We start from the raw sequence: 21,946 nt of genomic DNA on the forward strand, positions 1-21,946 counted from the left end.
CACACATATATATACCTGTCTCTTTATACACATCTAGATGTGTATAAGAGACAGCCTAAAGATGAGGTCCAAACACAATAATAAAAGATGAGCAAGACAGGAAAATAAGAGAACAATAGATGAGATTAGAAGCAGGAAAAGTATTTCAAAAAAATGAGGGCAATAAGCCCAATAAACAAAATATGAGAAAGATAACAAAATGAAAACAGGGAAATGAAATGAAGGTAACTATGAAAATAATGGAGGATCAAAATGAGCACTAGGAACACATATTTCTGGGTTCTGATAACTAAAACTCATAAAAATGTGTTATTTAATCATTATGTGGCCCTGGAAAGAAATTGACAAGCGGTCCAATATAATCACAACGGTTCTTATCGAAATTGCCCATCCAAGTCCGAGAATATTTAGACATGCACACACACTACTAAGAAACTAACTCGTATTGTTTGGCGAAACGGTAATTTGAAATAAACTTTCAAGTTAGAAATATTTGATAATACTTGCCTTAGTAGTTTTGTTGATTTATACATCACGGAAATACCTTATGAACACAGCAAGTTATGGAGGTTTCTGCTAGAATACAGCCTATCGACCATGTTCGCCGTTATTATCACGTGGACATTGCATTGGCTATACAGGTGGTGCGTCCAGAATGTTAAATGAAAATGGCCTCAAGAACGCTGAAGCACGTACTATCCTTTTACTATAAAAATTAGAAAATATTTAATGGTCTAAACATGCTTTTGCAAAATACTTTATAAAACTGCATAGGCCTACCTCATCACATCAAAAATCCTTTTCAAACAAGTCGGCGTTCTTTCAGTCTATTTCCACCATGCCTTGCACACCTACTAAGAAACGGACTCGTATTGTATGATAACGGAACTCAAAAAAACACAAATTGCAATTGTTTTCGTATAGTTTAAAACATATACAATACTTAGGCATACCTCGTTTTGTTGATACGTATGGTACATCACAAATATACCCTATAATCATTTAAAAAAATTATGGCGTCTTTTTGCTAAAATACAGCTTACATGTCCACCATATCCGTAGTCAACTCACGTCACGCGGTTCTTGGAATTTCACGATGTGATACACAGGCGGTGCATCCAGGATATTAGGTGAAAATGGCCACAAAACACTTATTTAATAGAATAAATAATATTAATTGTTCAAGGGTATAAATAGAGATTATATATTTGCTTTTCCATTGGCGTGTACATAATACACACAAGATGTGTATAAGAGACAGGAAGAAAACAAGGAACAGCAGCAGAATAAATTAAATTGAGACCAAAGTACCAGGGGTTGCGCCAGGGTGGGGGCCGACGGGGCCCGGGGGACAGGACCCCCGTCGAGGCAGTTTTTGCGTTGTGAGATTTGATAACGTTGGCAAAGTTCGGCATACAGCTGTAGCTGACTTTCACCGTGTTTCTGTTAAAGATCTTGTTTAGTGGGTTCTCCTTTGGGAAGTTCTTATCTATGAGTTTAAGGAAGGATCTGCCGATGTTGGTGGAGACATTCTTGCTGTATGGTGGATTGAACCAGATGATTTAGCGGTTGCGTGTTCTTTTGGGCGGATTTATATATATATATATATATCTCAAACAATACTTCCATTTATCAACGACATTATGCGTACATCTAATTGCTTTTATTAATCCATAAAATATCAGTGAAATGAAATATAAATCAAAAATGAAATCTTAATTTTCGACATGATGCGCTATAGTCATCACTCCTCGACTACCCCTATCCATGTATGTATGTATGTATGTATATATATATATATATATATATATATATATATATATATATACATATTATACATACATGTACTTTTCAGAGCTTGAAACTACTGAATAAAATAAAGTATATTACAGTATTATATTTTTTATATGAAAAAATATATAATGCACAAGTAAGGAAAATAAAAAAAAAAATCCAAAACGTGGGAAGAGACTGGCGTCCTACAAAGGACACAATGGCGTAGATATGGGCAGTGCAGCCAGTGCAATGCACTGGAGCTCAGGGCTATTAGGGGCTTATTCATTAACAGACCTAAAAATAATAATTTCAAGTAATTTCCAATTTCATATTTTTGAAGAATAAGACGGCCAGCGGGCCCCTCAATAATATTCGGTTTTAAAGGAGCAATTATTGATTATAGGCCTACTCTGTTGATTGCAATGTGGTGTATTCAAGGGGTGTCCCAGCGGGCCCGGCCCACCCCCTAATTTTTCTAAAATAGTGGGACTGAGGTTCTTCACCCTCCACCTGTGAAAACCTGGCCCACCACTGCAATTGTTAAATTGTGTGTACCACCAATTTTCTTGATTAGTTTATAGCAGCTGCTGAGACCGAATATGCCCTAAAATAGTTACGAATCCAATTATCATTAGTATTTATTACTATAGCTTAGGCCATTAGAAGCAGGGGGTAAAAGAAGCATTTCTTACGATAAATTTTCTGAGAAGTTAAGGAAATTCTCCTATCACATCAAAGGGCCCGGCAATTTCGCACCTTGCTACGCCGCTGACTCGACTCAAGAAATACACTACAGACGTAACTACGAAAACGAATGCTAGAATTCAGTGTCAACTCAAAACCTCCCCACTCGCTCCAGGGATTGATAAAAAAGATCAATAAAATTAGGCAGGAACATAGCTCACATTATTACGACGTATTAGTTAATTAATAAAATTAACATCGTGTTAAAATTATTGCTGCTTCTTTTCTTGTTTAGTTCGTTTGAGACTTTTTGCCAGGGAGTGGGGACGTATAAACTTCATTTTTACCTTCGCTGGGGGAGATTATGTATTCACTGCTGTCTGTTTTTCTCTGTCTGTTAGCAAGATTACGCAAAAACTAATGAATGGATCATCATAACATTTCGTGGAATGGTACATAATAATCTGGAAAATACACTATTCAATTTCCGGAAGTGTCAAAGGGCATGTTTTACCCTCGTGCATAAATACAATAATGGAATCGGTTTGATGTAGCACTTGAAAAAATAAATGTGCCTGAATATGACGGTCGATTCCATTATTTCCTTGAGGGTATGCTGCACTTTCGCCCATCATACATGGCCTGCGTATCGTTGGTATTTAGGCACAGGGCGGCGATATGCACTCTATGAAATAATTGCTCTAATTATTATTTGCCCAGTCAACCTGGCCAAAGTCGACTGACATTAAATTAGACATTGACATTCAAAATTAGTGTAGTAAACATTCTCCATACCATGCATACTATAACATTGGAACATACCGCACACGACAACAAATGCCTTATGTAATTTGCTGAAATACAAATAAAATCAAAACAATTTATCACAGCAACTTTGTATTCAACATTTGATAAATTAGGAGGCTATCGAATCATCATTTCTAAAAAAAAATTGGCAATATGTCTGGACAGTCATTTTGATTATTGAGCTTGTTACAAGTAAAGTAGGCCGAAGTCATCAATACATAACATGGGTTGCCACTTACTAAACGACAAATTACCCAAAAATTTCACTTCATCAACTTAGGATCTCGGCACTATTGTAACTTGCTAAAAGAATTTTAGCCAATTGAGCCAACTAAAAGTTACTGTCATGGAAGTACAAACCTATCGTTTTTGCATTGTACAGCATTCTATCTACACTGCTTCTAGTATACAGTAAGACAGGTATGTGTAATACGCATATGCACCGCATTATGGATAGGTTCCCATGAATCTAGTAAATAACAAAACGAGTGATTTCAAATACTGTACTATAAAGTAATGCATTTTGTGAAGAAAATTTATAATTCTAGTATAATACTCTGGTTCTGAAAAAAAAAAACCAAAACAACAGGAAGATTCTTTTGTAGTCTTTATTAATCTTTCATCAAAAAACAAATAGAATGCATTCATTTCAAATACACTCACTATGAACATACTGTAGCTGCCTTTTGTTGAAAATATATTCTATTTTGCCAAGTTATCAAAACACATTCCATTTACCTTTAGCAACATTTCAAATAAATAAAGTTTTCAAATGTCAAACAGTTATCTATAGTACTTCACCTTCAGAATCAGAATCAAGGTGATAGGTGTTATTATCAAGGTTGCATTTATTGACAATTACAGTTGAATAAAACTAAATTATACTAAAGTAGAGTCAAAATTAAAGCACATAAATATACCTTGATAGTAAACTTTTATTTATGTTATGTAATCAAACATTCTATTAAGGGTCTCACTTTAACAGAGGTGATACATACAGTACTGTAGTAATAACACCACAAGCACACACACAAATAGGCCAGTTGCATTTTTTGGCTGAATATATACTGTACATTTGAACATACTTTATGTTAAATTTAATTTTCGTTTTCTAATTTTATTTTGCCTGAAAAATTTTTAGGTGGAAACTTAGCAAAGGTAATCTATATTAGAATGCAAACATTAAAACATACCAATAAGCTACATAAAAAGTTCAGCATATCCAGTGCCTTATTTATAAGGATTGGGGGCTGCACACCCCCTCCAACAGTAAAGCTTGCACCTCCCCAGGTACCCCTCCCCTTTTAACATTACAAATCCCTTTGCAAAAAAAAAAATATGGGTAGGTAAAATTTACCTCATTTCACAAGCTAAACCCCGACAATTTATCAGTAAGCTCCCACTCAGCCTTCACGTTCCCTACCAGCCGCCATGGTTACCAATTGTCTCGCATCGTACGGGACAATCCCACATTTTAGAGTGATGTTGGATGAAACACGTATTTTGTAGAAACACATGCGTGATGAGAATTTTTTTTTTGCGTGATAACGAATTATCACAAATTCATGGAAAAATGTATTTAAATTAGAAGAAATTGGTTGTATTAAAATATAAAAACGGTCATGCAGTAGCTTGAGTCATTAGAGAGCTTTAGTTATCTCATTGAAAAATCAACTTACTGAGAATCTTTCCCGACCAAAACAACCCAACCATGCACTTAGTTCTAACCTAGTAGTCGCGTACCACATTTCTTCAGTATGTATTCGTAAAGTCCTTGTACAATAGGAAGTTCATAACAATTGTAATTGTTTTCCAAAAATCACTGAGACAAGCTCAGATTTTCCAATATCACCTATACCCTTGCATTTCTTGTGAGATTGGTATTTTTGACTGAAATTTTCAATATATTCTGCATACTCTACTATTGCACTTTCAATTATTGTTTGATTTTTTAATTTTCGTCTGACTCATCATACTGCAGCTCTGATTCTACTGCCCTCAACGCAGCAACACACTCTACTGTTACATTCATAGTACCGATCATTAAGGACTCATCGTTGGCATCGACAACTGCAGAGAAAGAAAATAAATAACATACAGTAATTTACATCTTAACAAATAAAACAAGCTGACCACCTCATAATATTAGATGTAGTCAGTTTTTTTTAATTGAACAATGTTTAACTGAACAATTCTTCTATTACTTTTTTATCTGACGTAATACTTAATATTTATGGATATCATTGAAATACCTAGTCATTTTTAAACTGATGTCGTTAAACTACACTAATTATACTGCTACATTTATAATCACATAAACTTAACTTTTGTTTTCTGATAACTTGATTATTATTATTACAGTTTATTCCCATTATTACTATAACTGTTATTATTAGTTATTACTTGCTTTATTACTATTATCATTGGTCATCGCTACATCCTACAAATTATACAGTTGCATAATTATCATAAGTTTAATTTTGAATAATTTATATAGATATATTAATGATTATAGTTCAGTTTATTATTACTTTTTTTTTAATTGTTATTACCATTATTATTATAGTTATCATTGGTATTATGACTATTACTATTATTAGTGATTTTATTATTATTTTTAGTTATTATTATTATTGATATCATTATTATTAGGCCTATTATTATTGTTATTGTTATTATTAATATCATTAGTATTATGCGTATTATAATCATAATTTTATAATCATTTAACTGGTGCCTTGATGAGTATTACCATTATTACTACTGTATTGCATATTATTATAACTATTATTATTTTCATATTTAGAATTACTATTATCATTATTAATGATATTATTGCTACTATTATTACAATTATTATTGTTATTGTTATTATTATTATTATTATTTTTATCATAATTATAATAATAATAATTATTATTATTTCACCATATATTTTATTATTATTATTATTGTTATTATGAAGTATTAATTACTCTAATTACTAAATACATGTATCTGATCATTAATAAGCTAAAAATATATCGATCTCACCGAAATAATGGTCATCACAAAATGTTGCTGTTACATTACACTAATTATATAGCCTATGCTACTTATAATTCATAATTTTATAATAATTAAACTGGTGCCTTGAAGAGTACAGTGGTTATCAATATTACTACTGTATTGAATCATTATTATGATTATTATTACTATTATAATTATAACTACTATCATTATCAATGATATTTATGTACTATTACTACTGATATTATTATTATTATTATTTATTATTATTATTATTCTCCTCCTATGCTAATTTGTAACATTACACCAATTTTTACTAATATTACTAATAGTTAGTATGAAGTGTTAATAATTGAAATTATTAAATAATAGTATCTAACTAATCATTTTAAATTGTGCGATATTACCGAAAATATCATCGCAAACTACTGTCACATTTCGCTATTTGTACTGCAGCATATTGGAATCATATTTGGAAAATTATTACATTAGTAACTTGATAATTATCATTATTTATTTTTGTTAATTGCAATATACATGCAGTACCATCTCTGTAATAATCCTATCGATATTTGTTTTTATTGAAAATCATTGTTATTAATATGATTGTTTTTCTATTTTGTATTTTGATTGGCTAGACCAGGCTTTTTGTTTATATTTTTTTTTTGTGCAATCATTAAATATATTGTCAATTAGAGTTGATGATCTAGTTGTAATTCTGGTAGGTTTGTCAATTGCAGATGACACAACCATTTTTCTTTCTAATCCTGACTTTAATACCTTAATCAAAACCTTCAATAATGAGATCAAACATGTTTCAAACTGGTTTAAATATAACAAACTCTCTTTAAACATCAATAAAACAAATTATATGCACTTCTCCACCAGCAAAAAAGTAACCAATAATAAATTGATCATACTGAGTTTCTTGGTGTACTCATCGACAACAAGCTAAATTGGAAGATTCACATTACAAACCTTTCTAATAAAATCTCTAAAACCATTGGCTTACTAAGAAAACTTAAATTGACACTACAATCCAACATTCTCTTCTCTTCATACAATATCCTTATTTTACCACATCTACACTACTGCAATATCGCCTGGGCAGTTACGGACGCAAAATTCAAAACTCTCTGTCCATGAACTAGCACCGAAACATCCAAACTAGACAATCTGTTCAAACTCCAAAAAAAGGCCATCCGCATCTAACATGTTATATCGTCATTGCGGACTTATAAAATCCGCATACGCCTTATAACTAAAAGAAAATGCATACATTTAGAGTCCGTACTGAGCCCAAAAAATCTGCAATGAAAATATAACGTGTTATCTGCACTCTATCCAATACCAATCACACTCCAAACCCCTCTTTCACCAACTCAACACTCTAAACATCTTTGACATAAATAAATTTCAAACAGCCCTATTTATGTACCGGTATTCCCACAATAAACTCCCAAATGCTTTCAAAGGATACTTAAAAAAAAACAATGAATTACATAACTATAATACTAGGAATGCAAATAAATACATCACAATAAATTCTAACTGAACATCAAACAGGAATTCAATAATACATTCAGGCTCCCTATTATGCAGCACATCAATAACAAATTTGAAAAGTAGTTATTCATTTAAATCAGAATATAAATTGTTCCTCATATCTAATTACAGACTTTAACTCCACTAATCTTCTTTATTTAAACCATATTTGTGTCATCCTATCCAATCCCAGTTTATCTTCTTTTCCCTTGTCTACTTTTATAATGTTCAAATCTATGTATATGTTATTTTTTTTTAAAAGCATTGTCGTTTTTCCTTTTTTCGTTGTTCCCTTGTATTCGTTCCGTCGTGTTTTGTCTTGTCTTTGATTATGGAACAAATTACTTTTCATTTTTCTCTGGTGGAGCCAGCCGTAAAGCCATTTGGGCTTATTTGACTTCTCCAGACACAATTGCATTCGATTTTGCTTGCATCTTTATTATTTTCGTCTTGTTACCACCTTTATGCATTGTGTGAATAAATATGAATCTGAATCTGAAAATTCATGTATGTCCATCATGACTCAACATATGCTGGATTCTAATTAAAATACATATATAGTAAAAATGTCCAATAACATAATGTTACAGCTCAGAATATATTCACTTTCATTCATGAGATGCTACAGTACTAATTTGCATAAAAAATTCAGGTGGGCAGAATTATGCTCTATGGAATGTGTTTTAGTCTGTATAGACTTTAGAATGATCTGGAAAGGCTGCAATGGAGAAGAAGGAATACATTCTGTACTGGCAAAGTAATTAAGCTGAATTAGAGGTAGGGGACCTATGTAACACAGTGGAAGATCCAGGTGTTTGTGAAAGGGGTGCACAAAATAATTGTGAAATCATAAAATATTGAATGCTAAAACCTCAAATCTCCCCACATCAAAGAAGGGAACACCTTGCAGCCCTCCACAGGTCCTCGATTGACACTTGACACACACCACTGCAAAACCAATGCCTGTCATTAAGCTCTGGCCAGATTATCAAATTTTCTTTGACAAAAAAACTGTTTTATACCCATCATGGTGTGCTTATATATGGTTGTGACATGAAGTTATGACCACATACCAAATATATAGGCAGGTCGCATGTTAATAAAATTTTATAGTCTGGGCATTAACCTATAGAGGCTTTGAAAGAAGTAATCATAACTCACTATCAATATCTTGTTCATGCATGTCCTTTCCCTGCTTCAGTATGTCTCGTACATCAACATAAGCATAGCCTTGATCTTCACACTCCAAATCAGGTTTGTCCTCTGGTGGCTCACTCACCAAGGTAAAACGAATCCTTGACAATAAAAACAAAACAGATTTTTAGGCACTTCAATAAAGCAAATTGTGATAAATTTTCCTTTGCTTTATATTAAAAATGGATGAAATTTTTAATCTGTATTTGTATCAAGAAAACTAAAAGAGCTATCTAATATACAGATTCAGATATATTTATTCAGATAATAATGAATAACAAAAACAAATATTGGTAAGAACAGTGATGAGGGGAAAAAAATAGATCAAATCATTATTATCTTGGATCCCTTCTAAAAGTACAAAAACTTGTCTTGGAGGGACCCGAAGAAACAAAACAAACCTATTAAACATAAACTTACGTTGAAAAATATAGGGGAGAAATACAGTATGTTACGATGATAGAATTAATTTGCACATTTAGTTTATCAGAACTGAACTAAAGGAAGACTTGTTATTAAAACAAATAATAAAATACATTTTCATTGACTAAGCAATTACATTGGATATGATGATTGAGAAATAGAGCCCTCATCGGTATACAAACTCAAGATCTTCCAATACCCGTTTGGATACTCTACCAGCTTAGCTACGAGGTAAAGTTGTATACACCCTAGGATTATCCCATTTTTCTTAAGGTATTGTATAATACGCAATAAATTATATAATGACATTTTAAAAATAACGATTTGTGTACAATAATAATAATAATAATAATAATAATAATAATAATAATAATAAATATTATAGTTATTACAATTTCAACATTAACCAAACAATCAAATTATATAATTTGGTACAGAAAATCATGTTTTGTATTGTCAACAAAAATTATACTGCTAGCTGCCCTCAAATTGACAGAAGCTAAAGTATTATCATTATACAGTAGCAAGAGAGTTGAACAGTACTATGCTTGGAAGTTAACACTGCCAATTTCCAAGTCACTGATAATGTTTCTGTAATCATGGCATAGAGATATGCTACAACTCACTTTCCTTCGGATGTGTCCTCTGGCAGGAGCATGCTCGCTAGATAATCCCGTCTGAGGCGATTTTCCTCCGGATCGATATGAAACACTGCAAAAATGAGCACAGGTTAAGTGATTGTCAATATCATATTCCTCAAAATACTCAAAAGTGGATGTCTTTATGAATTGGGAAAAATACAATGATTCCTGTAAATAATGAAGTAAATGGATACAAAACACAGTGATATAACATCTATTAGTGGAAGCAGTTTGGCGCAGTGGAAATGGTTTGGTTTCCCAACCTACTGTAGTAGCTCGGCAAGGATTTACTTTAACTCCTGTTACTGGCTAGTGCCAGAGACTAAAGACCTTCAGGGGAACTGGGATATTATTCAGTTTTTGCCTGGATCTTGGGCCCAACTGACTGAGCCCTTCAGAAGCAAAATGTGTCAAAAAAACATTAAATAAAACGCTGGAGCGGAGGGCTTTGTCCCCTACTCCACTGGAGTCCTTAAGTGCCCAGGGAAGTAAGATACAAAAAAGCCTAAGTCAGGGGGCTCAGGCCTCTTCTTTATGCTTCCAAAAACCTTCATACACTGTTTTTACACCATTTTATTCTCAGTTTAAGTACTACCTTTTAGAGATGGTCGGTGTTTTCTAGCCAAAGATGTTTGGCGGGCAGCACATATAGGGTTTTTAATTAACTTTCGCGGGCCACAAAAACATCACTGTCTGGGCTCATAAAAAAAAAAAAAAAAAATATGACAATTTAGGGGTTTCAAAGGCTTATTTAATCAATTTAGGAGTCTACTAATATTTACAAAATACATTTTTTTTCTCCCCAACGAATTGTGGTTTTTCTCCCCAACAGGCGCCAACCCTTGATACAGCAAAACTCATTTCAAATTACTCATATTGTGTAACCTCTCGACCCACTAAATGTTACATACTATGAAAATATGAATGGGCTTACCTTTTTTGAAATTAAAGACAATGTGATGATCAGGTTTGGGCTTAGGGAGTGAAAAAGGTGTTTCCAGTTCCTCAGGTTGACAGCCCAAGAATCTATACTCAACAAATAAGCGTTCAACATTCTCATCTTCTACCACACGTGTTTCAGGCTCCAAAGACACATGAGATATTGTCACAGTAACAACATTATCATTCTATTAAAAAAAATTTTTATGATACAGTATAAAATCTTATCTTTATACTTTTATTTCAATTCTATAGTAACAGAAATTGTGGTGCATACAAGGCCATATAAATGATTGCTATTAAGAGGTGCGGCCTGTGTAAATATGGACCAACTGCGGTATGGGAGTCGCCTAGAATCCCTGACTGGGTCAAGGGCCAGGGGCAGTTGGATCACAGCTTCAGAATTGGAGGCATTCCCAGGGCCCATAGACTGGCCTATTGATTACTAGTTAGACTGTCAAAAATTAAGATTTAAAAAAAACTTTATTACAGAAAATTACAAATTTTACATTCAGTATATTCTTGACTGTTTTAAAAATGTGGACCTATTCAGAATTAGGGTGACATAGCCAATATAACAAATTGTGTGTTTTCTGTAATGTTGCTGGATCCTATTTCATTCATACAGTACGCCTCTTACAACAGTGACCAGAATATTGCACTTTCATGTGCACCAGAAGTAAAGAGAAGGCAAGGCAGACCAAAAACTATTTGGAGTCAGTTGTGAGCAAAAGAACATCTTTTGAATGGGGAAGTTGGCCAGAAGCGAGACATACAGCTCAGGACAGAGGAAAGTGGAGGAAGAAGATATCAGCCTTGTGTGCCACCTGGCACAAAGAGGATAACCTAACCTAAGTACACCTTTTAGGTCTTAAAAACATTACTAGTCGATGACCAATACACTAGAATAAAATAATAGTTGTATATCTGTCATTAAACATCTTAGTTTGTCCCCTCCCAATGAGCTCTAGAGCAATTTATGTTGAATCTGATAAAGTATGGCTTTAGGAAACCTATACAACATACAAGATACTTACTGCCTGTGCAGATGCTGGTCTATTCATTGCTGGTGACATCACTACACTGTCATTGTCACTGGACATTAGGTCCTCCTTAGTTGACACTATTTCCTCCTCCTCCTCCTTTCCTTCTCTGTCAGGAGCTGGTGTGACAACATCATCTTCGTCGTCTGTGTCCTCATCAAAATTACTTGCTTCTTCTTCAGCTTCAAAGTTGGTATCGCTTAAACGCTCTGAGTTGTCCATCTAACAATGAAATGACACACCAATAAAATGTACTCATTATCTTGTATGGTAATGTTTATAATAAAGAGAAAGAAGTAATAAAATTATATCAATATGTTAGACATATGTAATGTAACCACTTATTATAATTTTTGATGCTGTAATATTGCTTAAATACTATAAGACCTATGATGATTTAGAATACAATATTAGTGATTTTGCACTACGGTTGCAAGGATATTAATAATTACCAAATCTGTACCAAACTGCACTCTCATCTCCTTTGCAACAACATCTTCTAGATCCTCAGATGCATCCTGCTCAGAGACAGATTCATCCTTCTGACTGGGTCTCTCCTCACTCGCTTCCTCTTCACTGGTCTTCCTCCTAAGCTCCTCCTCAACTGATGCTTCCAAGGGCTCCGGGCCACTGTCCCCTTCACCACTGTCATCAAAGTTCTCACCTGCCTGTGAGGTAGTTGCTGTTCTAGGCTCAGGAGGTAACTTTTTGAAGAAACAGGAATTTGAGAAAGAGATAAATAGCAATCAGGCTACCAATCATATATCAACATAATGATAGAAATGCCAATTTTAAAGTACAGTATGTCCTAAAGGTGCAAGCAACTGTACAAAAATATATGCATATGTATGCCAATATTGTTTATTGTTTATGTATCTTTAGATGTGTAACCAATAGCAATATCATTATACATTAATACCATTAGTAATAATATCAAAAATTTACTATGAGAACATTTTTATCAACAAATGTTTATTTATGCAAACCCCCAAAATATATACTTCAACAGATAAATATACCAAGTATTTATCAACACTACTAACTTATTAATTTTAAGTCAAATAATATATTGGTATATTTTTTATGGTTCAAAAGTAGAGATACGTTTATTGACTTTTCTACATATATTATGTGCACATATTTTATGTTTGACATACATGGATAAAAGAAATATATAGAGAGCAGACATCAACAGGTCTTCCTCCTGTCACTGTCAATTTTCTATCAAGTCACATCTTAAAAATCTGCACTAGTTAAGAACACTACACATGTAACATTACAACAGCATTAAGTGCTTAGTAAATATTTAATATAGATTTGCATTAAAGTAGCTTAATAACAATGCTGATGATTTATGAAATATTATTGAAGTTGATAATCATATACAAAAATAGGGAGCTTTCTATTTAGGCAAAGACGAGACACTAGAACCGTTTTGACTAATGCGTGACCATCCTATTTTCTTTGCACAATGTAGATTTGGTCAAATTGCATCCTAGAATCCATGCGACTGCGAGAAATCAACGTTCTCGCTTGCACAGATGACTTTATGTGATGTCATTACGTTCTATGTCCTACTGTCGCCGTGCAATCAAAAGTTTCCTATGAACTAGTTCCAGAATCCAGCAACTTCTTGAAAATAAAATCCAAGACAGAAAAGTAAAATCCAGAATCGAAAAACTTCTTGAAAACAAACTCCAAGGCTGAAAATCCTTATCGCAGTATCGCGAACACGAACACTTCCCAACGAAGGTCGAAAAGGGAATGAGGACGTTTGTTAGGGAGACGGTTCGTTCATGGCGCCCTGGGTCGGACTGTTCCATTTTTTCGAAGGGGTGTTCCGTTTGGGAACAATGGCAATTAGTCGGTTTATCCAGGTAAGTATTCACGAAATAGGCTATTATTTTTTAGTAGTCATATTGGGCCAGTGTTTATATTATATTTAAATTTTGTGGATGTGGTTTCTTTCTCGTGTTTTAAGGATGTGCTTGTTTAAAGTGTGCATCACAGCAACACAATAACAATGAATTATTTTGATTATTATTTGTTTCAAAAGTTCAATTTTAAAGCACTAGATACCCTACCCTAGTATAGTTTATTGTGCTGATATTCCATAAGATATTTTTGCTAGTGGTATGTGTGCTTTAGCTATATGTGTATATACAAGGCTAAAATAAAATTGAGCAATATAAATGATTAGGTGAAAATACTTTTCAGTTACCAGTTGGGCCTGTGAGAAAAATCCTGAATTTGCCATCATAATTCTGAGAAAATGTGTGAAATCAAATAATATAGAAAGGAAAGAGAGCCTAGTCCCATTTGTAAACTTGTTACTTACACAGTTATGATAGAAGTCACTATAGTTTTCATAGGAGTGCACCTACTATGTTCCGATTGTCAGGCATTCGTTAAAAAAAAATAGTAACATCAACCTATCGCCCTCTACAAAGGAATTGCATCTTGTGGAACAACTGGGTGACTAAATGTAACAACCAAAAGACAGCTGCACATAAGGGCGCACTGTTTGTTTACGCTCACAACAAGCATACTGTACTGTGCTCTCTTTCCTTTCTATAGTGAAATGATGTCAGAAATGACAAAAGTGATTAATTAATAATTCATGCTACACGCTACTTAGGCAATATGGCACAAACCTGGGCCTGGTATGGAGTGGCGTTGCTACTTGGCTCCAACTCCTGGTCTGATTCCTCAGGTGAGTTGATGGTTAGTATTGGTGGTGGGGGTAGTGCACCTGAGTTCTGGGCATGCAAATAATTCCAAATAACATGTACAGGACATAAATGGAAACATGCAATTTACACAGTTATTGTTATTACATAATGATTTAATTTATCATTATAAGATTATCAGTTCTTGTCAATATAAACAATGTTTACAGTCAGTGCTAGGTTTGCAGTACACAAAATGAAACAATTTTAAAAAAAAAACAACAGAAAACAATGGTTAAAAATGATAAAATATTCTAGGTATCTTTGTTCATGAAATTGGAGCTGGTGCATCACCTAAATAAAGAAGCTGTTTAGAACAGTAAAATGCCAGATTTTTTCTTGCATACAACATTTTCATTAAAGTAGAAAATTTAGTGGTTTAAATATTACTATAGCATAAGGTGGCAACTGCCCAGTGGAGTATGTATTATACACACATATAACATGACACCACTTGTAATAATTGATGCAAACAAAAATAGCTAGAATATTCTATCATTTGTAACCATTGTTTTCTGTTGTTTTTAAAAACATCATCCAATATACCAAATGTATTGTGCAGTGAAATATTAGTTTCATTATTAAAAATTCATTCTCATGATACATTGACAACAGTTGATAGCAATATATAAAAAGTAGATAACGATGATGTAGGCAATGTTAGATTTTTAAAAATTATGGTTATTTATATCAAATTATATTTAATCTACTTACAGTCCTTATAGAAACAGGTTCCAAAATGTCTGACTGTTGTACAAGCGCCTCTCTTGGCCTAGACTCCGAATCAGGCTGCACTGGAGTGGATGAAGCAGCAGGACCACGTCTGAGTGGGGCAGTCCTGATTGGAGTTACATCCATTGTGCCAGGACCAGAGGCTAGCACTGTATTAGACATGACCTGTGGTGAGGGAGCAGGCTTTGGAATTGGTGGTTTGCGAGCTGCAGGTGTTACTGCTGCTGGTGGTGGGCGTGGCTGAAGCTGCACAAGTAACAGTTAATAACAATACTATATTTTATGTTGGCAATGTAATACTTAATAAAAATATAGATAATACTTTTAGTTTTATATTTAATTATTATCAATAAATTATTTTTTATCATACTATATGTTAAGGCGAGACTTCTTTTATTTCTTGTTTGGCAAAGTTAAATAGTTTAAAGATCATCAAAGGTGGGTGGAAAAAAAATACAAATAAAATTCTTGTTTAGCAAAAATAAGTTTTGCCAAAAACATCCTGATGGAGGATAAAATGAAAATAAAATGTTATCGTTGAATGTCTAGATAGTGTAGTATTGGGATGATTAAATGCTGTAAATTTATATAAATAGGAAGAAATATACATATCTTATTTTTGGAGATTTCAAGGCAGCGGGGAGCGTAACAAAAATAAAGAAAAACTTTTATTTTTTTCTAAAAAAATTTCCAGTTTTTTGCCACGGCGGGTGCGCTAATTGGCCAAAAATAAAATTTTAATTTTATTTGAAATAATATCAATATTGGAGGGTGAAGGTTTCATGAAACAAGGTATAAAAAAAGCCTTGCTTATCAGCATTGTTACATGAAGAATAAAATAGTGAATAATACCTTGTTAGATTAAGTGTTTAAAACAATTCAAGCTTAAAGTACACTGTTTATTGTTACTAATTCTTCTTGCTTATGATAGGTAGTACAAAACTTAAAATAAATACTTCTTAGTTTCTGTTTTGTTACTAATTGCAAAAAACGTACCTATCTCAATTTATATTGTAAAGTTTACTCTAGGACTAATTTTATCATTTTAAAAACTTAGTATAAAAATGGTTAAGATCAAGAATCAGAGCAGCCGATAAATAGGAGGTAAGCATTTAATATTGGTTTAACAATAATATATTTAATACATTATTTTTTTTTAATATTTTCATACAATTAAATATACAGCTCAATATGGCAGCTGCTGAATGTATAAACAAAGTGATGATGAATAAAATCTAAGTTCCTTTCAAAATTAGAGAGCAGACAATATTGACTGTTACCTTAGATTTCTCCATCTTCTCTCCTCCAACTTGTGGCGCTAGGTATGTATACTGCCATTGCAAGAATACATCAATCGTTCCATTTGTTTTATTTGTATTCTAAGGGGGGAAAACAATACATTTCATCGTTGATAACATTTTTAAAAACTTTACTAATATTAAACATAATCTAAACATAATCAAAATTAAGGTCTGTAGAGAGTAGTAGCAATAGTTGTAAAAGAAAAAAAACCAGTAATGGTAGTGTAGCACAATGTAGTCTGGTTTTGAAAAAGTGTGGGATCACACTGTTGCTGGCTGGAGGAAAAAAATGGTTGACAACCAATATGTGCTCGACTAGATAAGCTGCTTTGATTTCACGAACTAACACAATCTAATTTGATTGTGTTAGTTTGTGACGTGAGCGGCGAATTATTGTATACATACTTAGGAAATTTTTGCCTTTTTCTTTGTTATTATTTTTTTTGGTTTTTAATATTTCAATTTTGATGTTTAAAATTGTAAATTTTGTCTTTTTATCGAATTGTATATTGTATGAGGTGGCAGCTGACTTGAAAAAGTTATAGTGATTTGTTTACTGAAGCTGCCCCAACCTTGTTGGTCTATAAATAAATAAACTGAAACTGGACTGAATCTTAGATGCAAAAAAATATATCCACGGAGCCTGAGTGTTGTAACAGAAGTGGTACTGGCAGTAAAAATATAAATAGAAATAATGTAGTAGTTTACCTGTTTGAGTTCAAAAGTTCCCTTGATTGCTTTATTATGTGCAAGACTGATGAGAGGTATCTTAGCCAGACCAAGATATGCGGACTCCTCGGGGTCCGTGTCATCAAACACGTACACTTGTAGACTCTAAATCAAGGGTAAAATTTTTAAAAGTTCAATCAAAGCTCCAGATGAGTGGAATAAAATGTACAACAAAGCATGGAGCGATGATGATAACAATTGCATAATTTATAGCAAACTCAATCACTGTCATTTTAATTATATAATTTAAGGGTACTTCTCATTACGCACAAAGCTTTGAACGGATATTCACCTGATTACTTGGCTGTCCTCAATCAATACTAATATGTTGTTAAGCGCCCCAAGGTTGTTAATATTAGTTATTAAGGTTGTTAACATTAGATCACAATGTTATATTATTATTACCTCGTCCAGATCCTTCACAGGCTTGGATGAGTATAGAAGTAGAAGTATGTGGCCTTTCACATAAAAATATACACATGATGCTCGAAAGTCATGCTCAGTAAATGAGCGGAGGTAAGTCATAACCAAGTTATGTCATAATAGCAAAAATCTATATATATAATTTTTAAGTCATCATGCAGTTGCTCACAAAAACCATCCAAAACTTAACCAAAATGATGCAGCAGAGGCTCATAAGAATTTATTTTGCAAATTTCTGTTATCCAACGAACAAGGACATAAGGAAAGCAGGTAAATCACACTATAAGACTATGATGAGTTTTTTTTTTTTGGTATTCTAAGGAAAAGTTCTGTCTCATGACAACCCATGCCCCTGAGATTGAACAGCAAGCATCTTTACTACCAATCTGCAGCTCCACTTTGTTAATATTTATCTGAAACTGAAGCAGGTTACCTCTGTTTTCAGGTATCTGTCCAAGTCTGCATTCATCGGAACAGGATATACCTTGGTGTCGTTGAACTCTGGCGTGTTACTGGACTGTATGATGGTTGAATCATGATCAGCAAAGTCAAAAAACCGATATATAGAGTAAGGGCTTGGTTGCACACCTACAAATGAGGTTTATCAAGTCAGAAAAAGTTTGGATCTCAAAAAACATTAGGAGCTTTTAACTAAAATCAATATAACTGCCCTACAGAACTATTACAAAGTTAAGGTAAAAACATCTGCGCAGAGGAATCTCACTCCTTCTCACTGTAGACCAGTTCTTAGATACTTTTAATAATATGAGATTGTAATTTTTTATTTATGTTCTGCTTTGAGTTTTTGCATTTAACGCACACAATTTGTGGATAATACCAAATTCCCCGAAAATGGAATTATGACAATATATAAGTTGCGATTTTTAATAAAAATGTGAAAAAGCATAATTTAGAAATCATTATCTTTATTAATTCATGGCATGCCTTACCTTGTCTTCTTGCTTTCAGTCCATTGCAGCGAATGATGCGTACAGACAGCTCATTAATGTTCTGATCCCCACGTCGGGTAGTTGCAGTGTCATCATCCAGAGCCTGAATAGCTTGCTGTGTAGCTCTCTGATTGGATGTCATATAACCAAGAGCTTTCACTCTTTCCTGTAGCATTGTAAATGAGTATATACAGTATCATATTAAATGATTCAAATCAGTGGTGCTACTCAACAAGAAGGAATATATTTCTAGTATGTGTATCCTTTGCTGTTTATTTCACGAAGTGTCCTTGGTTCCCCCACCCCTCCCCGCATTTTTGGAAGAAACAAACAAACAAATTTATGCCCAAAACATATTTTCGGGCGTCTAGAACACAAAAAATTTGAGGAGTAGGCTAAGTGTGACACAGCATGTCCATTTATATTTTTAAATAATAGTTCAGTGTTGAATTATAATGTCATAGGTTTTCACGCTAAAAAAAAGGTCATATGGGTAGCAAACAGTCTTTAAAATAACTTGTTATTAGGTGTATTCCTGAAGACCTATTTGGGTGCGCACACTTATATCCATATTATTCCTTTAGGAAAAGCATTTTTGTGATTTTTTTTTCCCTTGATGCATGGCTTTCCTGATAAACAATTATTCCATCTGCACCAATTCTTTTTGCACTGGGTTTGATGAGGTTTTAGATGGTGGAATACATGCAACATGAATATCAGTTCAATTTGTGGTGTGACAGAATAACAGATTTACAATTTATGGACAGACAGATATTAATGACAATAGTAAAAATTATTAAATGAAAAAACGCACCCTGAACAGTCTAAGTGCCTGATCCATCGGTACTCGTAACCTGACCCAAAATTCAACAGTTCCAAACTGCACCCCAGCACGGCCTGGCTCGGCACCAATAAGATGCCCAATACCGTGTATTCTGTTCTGGTTGCCATCAAGGAGTTCTCTAAAGTGGAGTTGGCATGCAGCGATGGTACGGAACTCAGTGCCAATGGCCTGGTGAACTTCCAATGTTGTCGACTCTTTCATGATGTGGTGCAAGAGGAAGTCATCAACAGTGACAATATACTGTGATGTGAAGTCAAACACAGGCCTGAAAAGAAAAACAGAAGAAGTCAGCAGTATATGGGAATCTGTGGCGGATGACTTAACTTAAAGCCGGGCTGTAGAGGATACATCATGCTATGCTGTTATTTTCTCCATTGTCAATTTTAAAGCAACACTTTTTACGGATTTGATGTTCAATGGTCAAGGCTGATTACTCATATATTGTTTATTAAACAGCTGTATGTTTGAACACTTGCAACTTCATAAGGGAATGTCAGATTTTAATGATTTTTTTTACCATTTTATAGTTCTTTTTTTACTTTTTTACCCTGTATTAATAACGAGTGATTGGTTTGGCTTGTCTTTGCCACATATATGACAAAAAACTTGGGAATGGTTAATGAGATACAGATTTTTGAATATTTAAAAAAACTAGGGAGTGGGGGGGGGGAAGGTGCATAACCATCCATATTTATACCTTTCTGCCCCATATCAAAACAATTTTTTTACTTCCAGAGTCTGGCTTTAATTTTAACCAAAGCTTTTTGACTGAATATAATCTTGCAAGTTGTTTAAATTTATTTGTGCAATAAAAAAAATTCAATGTAAGTAAATATTATTTCAATGAAAGTGTTTTGAAGCTGAAAATTAACAATATAATTTAAAAGGTAAATTAATGCATTGAAAATCACAAAAATGTGGCACATTTTGTATTTTTTTATTCATTTGTTCAATTATTTAGCACCTTTCATATACGAAGTGCTGTCTCTGATCATTCAGTAAACATGCATAAGTGTTGATTCTGGCAACCCTCACCAGCTACCCATTTATATTCTTGGGTTGAGACAAGTAAAAGAAAGTGCCTTGTTCAGGGACACAAGCGAAAAATGCACAATGAGGTATACTAAAGGATTTCATCTTCTAACTTATTTGACTTACCTAGAACCTTTCACAACAGGTGTTGACTGAAGCTCATACTCAAAGAATTCATAAGTTACAAAGGTTGCAGGGTTCGAATCATCAAGCACTCTTAACCCTTCTTGACTATACTCAATTAGATGTGTATAAGAGACAGCGTACAGACAGCTCATTAATGTTCTACAGTAGGTGTGATATGGGAAGATGGTCACGTAACCTTCATTGATTATGCACGACCATCTTAAATTTGTTGTAGAATTTTGGAAACGGCCACAGGTTGGGAAAAGTTAGCCGTGCTTGCTGCAATAGATCATGTACAGTATTGTCGCACATTAAAAGTAGGCGTACATTGTAGAGTGATAGCCGAGCAAATGGAAATAAACTACACTAGGAAAACATCAGGAAATACAGTAAGAACAATTACCTCACTGTTTGTAACACGTAACGTACGCTCAATTGTTCATCTGATCTGAGCAAATCAAGAGTGTAAGCCTGTCTCTTATACACATCTAATCGCATTGGCCGACATTAAACGGTGAAGTGTATGCCCGCCTTTATTGAACCAGATACTAATTTATGACCCTATTTACATTACTAAAAAACTTATTTGTTATTCGATGTAGCACATTTAGATTTAATTAAATGTGAGGCTTTAAATCAAACACGTTGCACAGTAAATTAATTATAATTTTTTTGTACTTTAAGCCTGTGTCTGTCTCAAAAAATAAGCTTAGAAAGTTGCAAAAATTTAGTCGGCTGTTATTTACAGGAAAATATAAAATATATGAAACTAATTAACGACATGTTTTGATGTGTCAACATGTCATCATCAGGCAATAATGCTTATGCCACTACCGGTTTATATACTCCCAGTCATAGGTATGACAAACAAGCAAATACTGTACTAAGGTAAGTCATGTATATAAAGGTCATAAATACTATAGTAGATCATGTATATACGAATTACAATGAGTAATATTATAAAGAGTTGTTCGTTTGTTCAATGATGGATTTCCCTAAACAATGTAAAAGGCTTCTTT

At 33.5% G+C, this 21,946-nt stretch overlaps 1 protein-coding gene across 5 annotated transcripts in view; it reads right to left on the reverse strand.

Annotated features, from left to right (window-relative positions):
• Positions 1-3,859: 3,859 nt before the first annotated feature.
• Positions 3,860-21,946, reverse strand: part of LOC117116364 (protein fantom-like) — a 45,000-nt gene continuing 26,913 nt past the window's right edge. For 4 of the 5 annotated variants that reach the window (XM_033260383.1, XM_033260382.1, XM_033260386.1 and 1 more), the window contains 14 exons: positions 20,928-21,043; positions 19,740-20,034; positions 18,926-19,091; positions 18,409-18,563; positions 17,532-17,657; positions 16,803-16,901; positions 15,505-15,768; positions 14,716-14,820; positions 12,514-12,765; positions 12,056-12,283; positions 11,014-11,206; positions 10,065-10,149; positions 8,983-9,116; positions 3,860-5,337 (listed from right to left, as the gene is read on the reverse strand). In XM_033260383.1, coding sequence (XP_033116274.1) covers positions 5,219-5,337; positions 8,983-9,116; positions 10,065-10,149; positions 11,014-11,206; positions 12,056-12,283; positions 12,514-12,765; positions 14,716-14,820; positions 15,505-15,768; positions 16,803-16,901; positions 17,532-17,657; positions 18,409-18,563; positions 18,926-19,091; positions 19,740-20,034; positions 20,928-21,043 — 2,337 coding nt within the window. In that variant the 3' untranslated portion in view covers positions 3,860-5,218. The remainder of the gene's footprint in view (positions 5,338-8,982; positions 9,117-10,064; positions 10,150-11,013; positions 11,207-12,055; positions 12,284-12,513; positions 12,766-14,715; positions 14,821-15,504; positions 15,769-16,802; positions 16,902-17,531; positions 17,658-18,408; positions 18,564-18,925; positions 19,092-19,739; positions 20,035-20,927; positions 21,044-21,946) is intronic. The other variant, XM_033260387.1, reaches the window with a different exon arrangement.

The sequence above is a fragment of the Anneissia japonica genome, unplaced genomic scaffold (genome assembly GCF_011630105.1).
Source record: "Anneissia japonica isolate Jap-2015-1 unplaced genomic scaffold, ASM1163010v1 scaffold288144_len532060_cov191, whole genome shotgun sequence".
Lineage (NCBI taxonomy): Eukaryota > Metazoa > Echinodermata > Crinoidea > Comatulida > Comatulidae > Anneissia > Anneissia japonica.